The 9,063-nt window shown below is 35.5% G+C and overlaps 1 protein-coding gene across 1 annotated transcript; it reads left to right on the top strand.

The window, feature by feature from the left end:
- The first annotated feature begins 5,918 nt into the window (after window positions 1-5,918).
- On the top strand, window positions 5,919-8,360 carry LOC149134536 (uncharacterized). Its single transcript, XM_089354722.1, has 2 exons — window positions 5,919-7,242; window positions 8,083-8,360. The coding sequence occupies exons 1-2, from the start codon at window positions 7,173-7,175 to the stop codon at window positions 8,358-8,360; spliced, it is 348 nt and encodes a 115-aa protein (XP_089210848.1). The 5' UTR covers window positions 5,919-7,172.
- The last annotated feature ends 703 nt before the right edge of the window (window positions 8,361-9,063 follow it).

The raw sequence follows: 9,063 nt of genomic DNA, 5'->3' as shown, positions 1-9,063 counted from the left end.
AAAAAAAAAACATAGATATACATCGAAACTTAATGCCGGCTATTTAGTTCTCTTTTTTTTTAAAGTACTTATAGTAATTTTAAAATGATAAGAGCAAATTATATTTTGAATGAAATATATTTTTCAATTTACTTTCAGGCTATCATTTTATAAGGAAATATTAATGTGAATGGCAACACATCAAAACTTTATCTGCACTAATTTTGTTAACTGACATATTAGAGTTTTCTGACATTAAAAACAGAATTATTTTTCAGACGAAGTACATTTTTATATTTTCTATGTACGCATTTGTGTGTTTGTCGGCTGCGACGACGAGGGTTCCAGTTGATCCGATCAACGGAACGGCCTGCTCGTGAAATTAACGTGCAAGTGGCTGAGCACTCCACAGACACGTATACCCGGAACTGCGCGATTGGAAAGCAAACTTCTTACCACACAGCCACGCTTGCACCTATAGGCGTATGTGGGCAATTGCCCCACAAGACAATTATACCCCACCCCTAGGACAAGTCCTCTCGACAACTACCCCTAGGACAATTACCCCTTCTCTAATATATGAAGAAGTTTTAAATCCTCATCTGTTGTCCTCAGGGTAAATGTCCTTGTAGGGTTATTGTCCATGATTCCCTATAGGTGTCCCAGACTCCCTATAGGTGATATATATCTATCTTATAAAGGCGGCGAGCAGGTAGAATCGTTAGCACGCCGGGCGAAATGCTTAGCGGTATTTCGTCTGCTGTTATGTTCTAAGTTCAAATTCCGCCGAGGTAAACTTTGCCTTTCATCCTTTCGGGGTCGATAAATTTAGTGCCAATTACGCACTGGGGTCGATGTAATCGACTTGATTCCTTTGTCTGTACTTGTTTGTCCCCTCTACGTTTAGCCCCTTGTGGGCAATAAAGAAATAGATATATATCTTATTCATTCAACCAGCTTTAACTTGGTTTGAACGGATGCAGACTCAAATTTATATCAGGGTATACAAAGAGCAGATGTACGAAAATATATCGTAGTGGCACTCCGTCGGTTACAACGACGAGGGTTCCAGTTGATCCGATCAACAGAACGGCCTGCTCGTGAAATTAACGTACAAGTGGCTGAGCACTCCACAGACAACGTAATTCTCAGGGATTCAGCGTGACACAGAGTGTGAAAAGGCTGGCCCTTTGAAATACAGGTACAACAGAAACAGTGAAAGAAAGTTGTGGTGAAAGAGTATAGCAGGGTTCACCACCACTACCCTGTCAGATCCTCGTGGAACTTTAGGTGTTTTCGTTCAATAAACACACACAACGCCCGGTCTGGAAATCGATCCTACGGTCGCAAGTCCGCTGCTCTAACTACTGAGCCATTACGCCACCACACAAAAATATATAAGTACAAAATGAAGACAAATAACAATTTCAAAGATAACACAATTATAATATATTTAACTTAAACTTTTTCAATATTTACATTATCTTTTTTTGTCCTCCAATAATTTCTGTTTATTTTAATTTCTTTCGTCTGTCCTTCTTCGTTAATTTAATTTCTTTATTTATTGTTTCTCTTTTTGTTTAATTTGAAAGTCTGAATCCATCCTAGATAAATGTTGGACAGAAAAACATAATGTCTAGTAGACATAACATACTGTTGTACAATTATCTAAATAATAACAGTAATGGTTTCAAATTTTGGCACGAGGCCAGCAATTTCGGAGGAGGAGTTAGGTCAATTACAGCGCTCGACTTATTTTATCGACCTCGAAAAATTGAAAGGCAAAGTCGACTTCGGCGGAACTCAGAACGTAAAGACGGACGAAATGCCGTTAAACATTTTGTTCGGCATGCTAACAATTCTTATCTACTCTAGGCACAAGGCCCGAAATTTGGGGGGAGGGGGCCAGTCGATGACATCGACCCCAGCACGCAACTGGTACTTAATTTATCGACGCTGAAAGGATGAAAGGCAAAGTCGACCTCGGCTTGGAACTGCACGAATTCTTCGCAAGGTTCTTGAAGCATGTCCAGTAAAACAAGTCTGGCACTTTCTGTCATACCCAACAATATAAGCTTTGAGTTTTCATATAATAATAATAATAATAATAATAATAATGGTGGTGGTTTCAACAATTTCGGGGAAGTTGTTAAGTCTATTTCATCGATTTCAATGTTCAGATGGTACTTAGTTTATCGATCTCAAAAGAACGAAATTTGAACTCAGAACGGCGTGCTAACGATTCTGCCACCTCGCCGTTTTCACTTATCATACAATATAAATGGGTTTCGTTAAGGCGGTGAGTTGGCAGAATCGTTAACACGCCGGGCAAAAATGCTTAGCAGCATTTCATCCCTCTTTACGTTCTGAGTTCAATTTCCACCGAGGTAGACTGTGCCTTTCATTTTTTTTCAGGATCGATAAAATAAGTACCTGTTGAGTACAGGCGTCGATGTAATCGACTTACTCCCTCTCACAAAATTGCTGGCCTTGTGCCAAAATGTGAAACCAATATGATTGTCTGAAATAAAGTGATAGATTGTGGCACACAAAATAGCAATTAAAAGTCTTATGTTTTATATATCATTTTTATTTGTTTTTATTTTTTCCATACCTAATCCAGAACTCACAGTTCCGAATTCAGTTCACACCGGGGATTAATGAAACGAGTACCTGTAATATACTGGTGCACAGTTAATACACTAAGAAACTCTATACCTTATGACTAATAACAAACACACATGAAAGGATAATCTGTGGCAGGAACTCTAAAATGATCTGAGTACACAAACTAACTTTGACTCCCAGATGTACTCAATTTTATTTCATTGATATTATTATTATTCATAGTAATGGCATGAACATCACAACTCTTCGTGTGACTTTCAATTAAATGCTTTATTCTTTATCTTGTTTCAGTCATTGGATTGCAGCCATAGGCACTGCTTTGGAGGGTTTAGCTGAGGAAATTGAACCCCTATGTATTCTTTTCTATTCTAGGCACAAGGCCCTAAATTTTGGGAGAGGGGGCCAGTCGATTAGATCGATCCCACTTACACAACGGGTACTTAATTTATCGACCCCCAAAAGGATGAAAGGCAAAGTCGACTTCGGAGGAATTTGAACCCAGAACCTAAAGACAGACGAAATACCACTCAGTATTTCGCTCGACGTGCTAACGTTTCTGCCAGCTCGCCGCCTTAAAACATTTGTATAAAATGTCACGCTTTGGAATCGAACCCGAGATGTCATAATTGCGAGAGAAATTTTTATCTCATTTGGTTATACTGTATCCCCGAAACAGTAATTGAACCCCTCGGTATTTTTAATGTTTGGTACTTATTCCAGTGGTCTCTTTTTTTTTTTTTTTTCAAACCACTAAATTATGGGAACAGACACAAACCAACACCGGTTGTCAAGTAGTACCATCCAATCTGATGGTGTCAACAGCATCGAAAATATAAACGCTGCTGAGGCTTCCACACAGTTTCCATCTACTAAATTGGTCAGCCCAGTCCGATAGAAGACACTAGCACAAGATGCTGTACAGTGGAAATGAACCTGAAGCTATGGTACCATAGTGAACTTTTTAACAGCAAAGTCATGACTGCAAAACAATATTACATTCACTGGAATATTCTATAAATTCAAAGCTTGCAGACGATAGCAGTAAGTTTTATATCTTTTTATTTTCCTTTTCATGACAGTTAGAGGCCTCCCTAAAATAACTGCTCAACTATGAAATGAATAAATTGCTATTCTTGTTTGGCCCTTGGTTGGCTCCAGTTGAGTAAACCTGCAGTCATGGGCATTAAAGCCATAATCATCTAGTTATTTTCTGAATGAGACAACTGGACGCAGTTGTTTGTATGCTGACGATCTGGCACGGCTAATTGAGCATTAAACCTGTTTTGGTAACAGTGCTTTTTGGCACGAGAGGCAAACACACGCGCACAGGCAGAAATATGCACGTATAGACAGAGAAATATGACAACTTATTTATTAAACGTGACATAAACACTTTTCCTCTCCTCATACACAGGAAGGGATATATGCTTACACACATAAATAGAGAGGATAAGAAAGGAAGAGAGAAGTGAGGAGAAGAGAAGTGGGGAGAAGAGAAGCATTAAAGCGTCTGCTGTCAAATAAGTCAGCGTCTAATCAGCAACACTGAATAGGCAGCGCCAAAACGGCTGTGCCAAAACGTCCCATAGCCAGTTATTTTTATAAGATATTGTGCATTTTGGACCACATTGTACTTGATATATTTACGTATTGGTCCATTTTTTGAAGACAGTGTCATGTGATTTGGAGGAGGGAGACTGCATGGATGGTCCCTTGTTTGGCTCCAATTTAGTCAGTTTGCTTAGATAAGTAGAATGGGAATCGATATTTGCGAATTTTAGATCAACAACCAAGATCAAAGAGTTTTAATTATTTTATTGGTTTTTTGAAGATGCTGTGGTCATTTATTTCTATTTTTGGCTTCTACACTGATATTTTTCTGTTTCCAACGGCACTATTCATACACTGTGTATATATATATATATATATATATATATATATATATATATATATATATATATATATATATATATCTGTGTATGTGTGAGTGTGTGTACACACACACATACACACACTGATATTGAAAAGATTAAGAGGTTTCATGAGAGTAAATTTATATTAAAAAGCATAAGAGAAAATACTTTCATGGATGAAAGTATTTACATTTTCATCAAAATATGCTACCGGTTTCAATTGCTTAAAATAGTTAAGTCATGCTGAAATAAAAGGAAAACTTAATTGAACTGATATCATGAGATTTTAATTTATTTCAATTTGATTTCCTTCCAATTTCAGCAAGATTAAATCATCTTTTTAAATGAGTACAACCAGCAGCATATTTTGATAAAAGTATAAATACTTTCTTTTATCCATGATAAATTTCTCAACGCATTTCTTCTTTTAGATCTTATATATATATTATCTGAGCATGAAACTTATGGTAGCTCACATTTCAATCCTGTGTTTATTATAATACAATATAATATAATATTGTATATATATATATATGAGAGAGATAGAGTGACATATGTATATAATACATATATATATATATATAATATTTAATTCACAATTGTTAGTCCAAGGAAAATATATATCGTTTGGTCTATGGCACTTCAAGAAAATAGAGATATTTTGCTAGTCTAAGAATTTTGGATTAAATATTTTATTCACTCTCAGACTTTGAGTTCTTTATTCTAAATGGCTGGACATAACTTCTTTTGAATTTGTCACCCCCTGGAATGAATATATATGTACATATATATACATATATACACCTTTTCTTTGACTTACGACCGTGTTCCATTCTGACTGACCAGGTTGTAAGTCAATGTGGTCATATGTCAGATTTATATTTTTCAACACTATTTTCATTCAAATGCAATTGATGCTTGAAAGCGACTGCATGAGAGACAGTAACAGGCTGTGGATGCCTGGGTCTGAGGGAGTCCTGCATTTCCAGATGCTGCCATAGCTATCGTACGCACAGCTGCCTAACGTCCAAAAATCAATTTTCTTATTTATTTAAATATTCTATAATTATAAACATAATTATAATTTGGGGTCAGCTAATTGCCTCGCCATGCACTGAATTTAGAAATAGGATTTAAAATGCCTTTTCTACTACCATAAAGATCTCCCAGACGTGTTACTGTTTGGGAGAGCTTTATGGTAGTAGAAAAGGCATTTTAACTCCTATTTCTAAATTCAGTGCATGGGCAGGCAATTAGCTGATCCCTAATTATAATTATGCTTATAATTATAGAATATCTGTATAATTTAACCTAAAAAGGTTATTTTAATGTACCGAACTACTTGGTAAAATTATTAATTATTAATTGATGAATTGGTTAATTAATTTTACCCTTTTATTATTATTTTTTATTTATTTATTTATTTTTGTGATTGTAGGTGCAGACGGCCGTAAGTCGAGGAGAAGGTGCATACATTTCTGTATGTGTGATTTTGTACTGATGGAAACAATGGTTGGACGAATTTGGATAATTCAAAATGCAGGGATTTTTGCAGGAATATTTGGAGCAAACATTTTAGTGTTGCCTGTTGACATTGCTTCATAAATGCTAACCATTTTTACTAACTACTACTAAAGCAGGAAAAAGTAGTATTCTAAATATCACAGCTGTTATAGAAATAAGCAAATAAAAGAACTGTGCCTAACCAAGGAACACTGCATGGCTTGTACCAATCACCAGTTTGGTTTCAAACCCATCACTAATTGCTTTTGCAGTTTTTTAAGAACTTAACTATTATGTTTCTCTAAACAAATTTAATGCTTAAAACTACAAAAAAACATAAAAACAATCTCCAACGTTGCAACAATTGTCATTCATGTTGGTTTGGGCTCAGGATTTCAATTTTTTTTTTTTTTGAGAAAGTAGTGGTTATGAATGAAGTGATAGTCAAGATGAGAACTTGTTTAGAGAATGGACTTGTTTGGAATAAGCATTTTTTTTTCTCCTACCCAACCCAATCAGTAAGACTCTATTGGGAAAATCACTAAGAAAGTCATTATCTAATAAAAAAAAAATGCTTAAAATATATATAACCTTCATCAGAAATGGTTTTGTTCATTGTGAAGGAGTCATTCATTGCCAACAAATAAGAGCACTGATGATTAGACAATTACGCATTGCATCTAAATGAGCAAATAAACTGTAACAAATTTGAAGACTATAACAATTTTCTCAGAAATGACAAATCATTTTGGAGGGAAATTAAAATATTGGAGAGAAGTTAAAATTAGTAAAAATAGATACTTTGAAAAAAATAACACAAATCTTTCAGAGAGAAAGAAAGAAAGAAAATAAGAGAAAATTAGAGGAAGAATGAGAGAGTAGAAAGGACTGGGGTAATATGAACCATTGTGTAACAGACTCAACAGTGTTCATCAAGTGAACAGAGGAGTGTTCATTTCATCAAGTGAACAGAGCAGTGTTCATTTCAATCAGTGAACTAAAAGTATGTCCATTGTACTCCAACAACCGATTCAGCATGTTGTTTTCACGGTCGCTTTCATCCAAAAGATCGACATTGAGGTCGATGGAAACGGGCCTTAAGTTTGACAGTGCTGGCTTTGGTAAAGGCCATGGAAGGGAGGTGCACAAATGGAACCGGTGAAGCTGGAAATAGAAATGAAAAACAATTATAATCAAAACGAAGCAAAAAGCAGAGAAGGTAATATTCATTATAATCACCAACGTCGTTAATAACTTTCATTTTGTGAAACTTTTTCTTTGAGTATTGTTTGTCACTGCATTATGTACTTTTCGCAAAAACTTTTAAATATATATACATACACACACACACACATACATACATATGTATAATATAAATAATATGTATATGCATATATATATGTATATGCATATATATATGTACACACATACACATATATATGGGTATAGGACGATATGAACTGTAAACAACATGAAATACGAAAACAAAAGAGTTGAATACATAAACAATGAGAGAAACAAATGGAAAACAGGACAAGTAACATAAAGAATGACCCTTCATCAGTTGCCACGCAATAACCAGCACTTGGGTATTAATAATTGGGTACACTACCAGCAGTATATTGGATAGGTACTATCCCTTAATTGGTTGACCTCCCAACCTCCAACTCTCATGGAAATATATATGTATGTGTATGTGTGTGTGTGTGTGTGTGTGTGTGTGTGTGTTTGACAGGTTCTATACAGCTTCCAAGCACCAAATTCCACTCATATGGCATTAATTAACCTCAACTTACATAAGAAAACACTTGCTTTTAGGCTAGTGTCTTGAAAAATGACCAAACCTGGAATTACACATTGCAAAACCAACTTTCTTAACCAACCAATCATGCCTACATCCTTCATACGCATAGCAATTTTTTCTTTTTTTTTTCTTTTTCTGTTTCACGTTGTGGTGAATATTTTGATATCATTATAGCATCAGGTTGTTGTAATAAACGCTCCAGAAGGAGGTGTATTTTACAAGAATGTCATGTGATTCTGTAATGTTTTATTGCAGCTGTCATGAATGCTGGCATAATCAATTCTGAAGACAATGGCAAAATATATCAAGAACTTGTATCCCTCTTATATAATATTACTAAACATGAAAATTTGGTAAATTTTTTTGTGTCTTCTCTTTTAGCATTTTTGTTGAAGTTTTTATCTGTATTTCTTGCCTTCCTAAACAATATGTTATATCTTCACTGCAGCAATTATCATTCGAAAAAATACAAAATCACCTTCATCATTTATTGTCCATGTTCCACGTTGGCAGGCATGGGGTGTCGGGTTTGACAGGATCCGATGTGCCAAAATATGGATCATACTCCAGTGTCTACTTTAGCATGGTTTCTGCAGCTGGATATCCTTCCTTATTTCTTTACTGCCCACAAGGGGCTACACACAGAGGGGACAAACAAGGACAGACAAATCCTGTGCAGGATTTATGGCAAGAAATTTTAGATCCCTTATTTATAATCTACAAAAGGGGAATCCACAAAGGTGTGATCTGAAATAAATTTGACTGCTATTTCTAACAGAGTAATCACATAGAGATCACCTCAGAGGTTTGATATGAACAGGAGTTTTTGATCTAACCACCCCCACCATTGTCTTTTGTTCAATTCCAAACAAAGATAATGGCAGCATTCATAATTATTTGCAATGAAACCTCGTAATAATTGAATAATAATCTTCAAAAATACATCATCTTCAAAACTATGCAGAATAATTCTATGAATAAGAAATTTCGGTAGAAGCATAATAATTCTTGCATCCATTGTTTATCCTGTCCTGATAAGAGGAATTTTTCAAAAAAAGAACTTCCTTGTCTGCAACTGATAAGTGCGAAATGTACACACATGTTTATACACACACACACACACACACACGCATAAAGACATTGGCATTGTTGTGCGGTTGAGAAGCTTGCTTCCCTTCCATGTGGTCTTGGGTTCAAGTTCCACCACGAGGCACCTTGGGCAAGTGTCTTCTAATA

Source organism: Octopus bimaculoides, chromosome 7, assembly GCF_046866305.1.
Source record: "Octopus bimaculoides isolate indiv1 chromosome 7, ASM4686630v1, whole genome shotgun sequence".
Taxonomy (NCBI): domain Eukaryota; kingdom Metazoa; phylum Mollusca; class Cephalopoda; order Octopoda; family Octopodidae; genus Octopus; species Octopus bimaculoides.
Note: the sequence above shows the minus strand (reverse complement) of the source record. Positions and strands in the feature narration are given on the sequence as shown.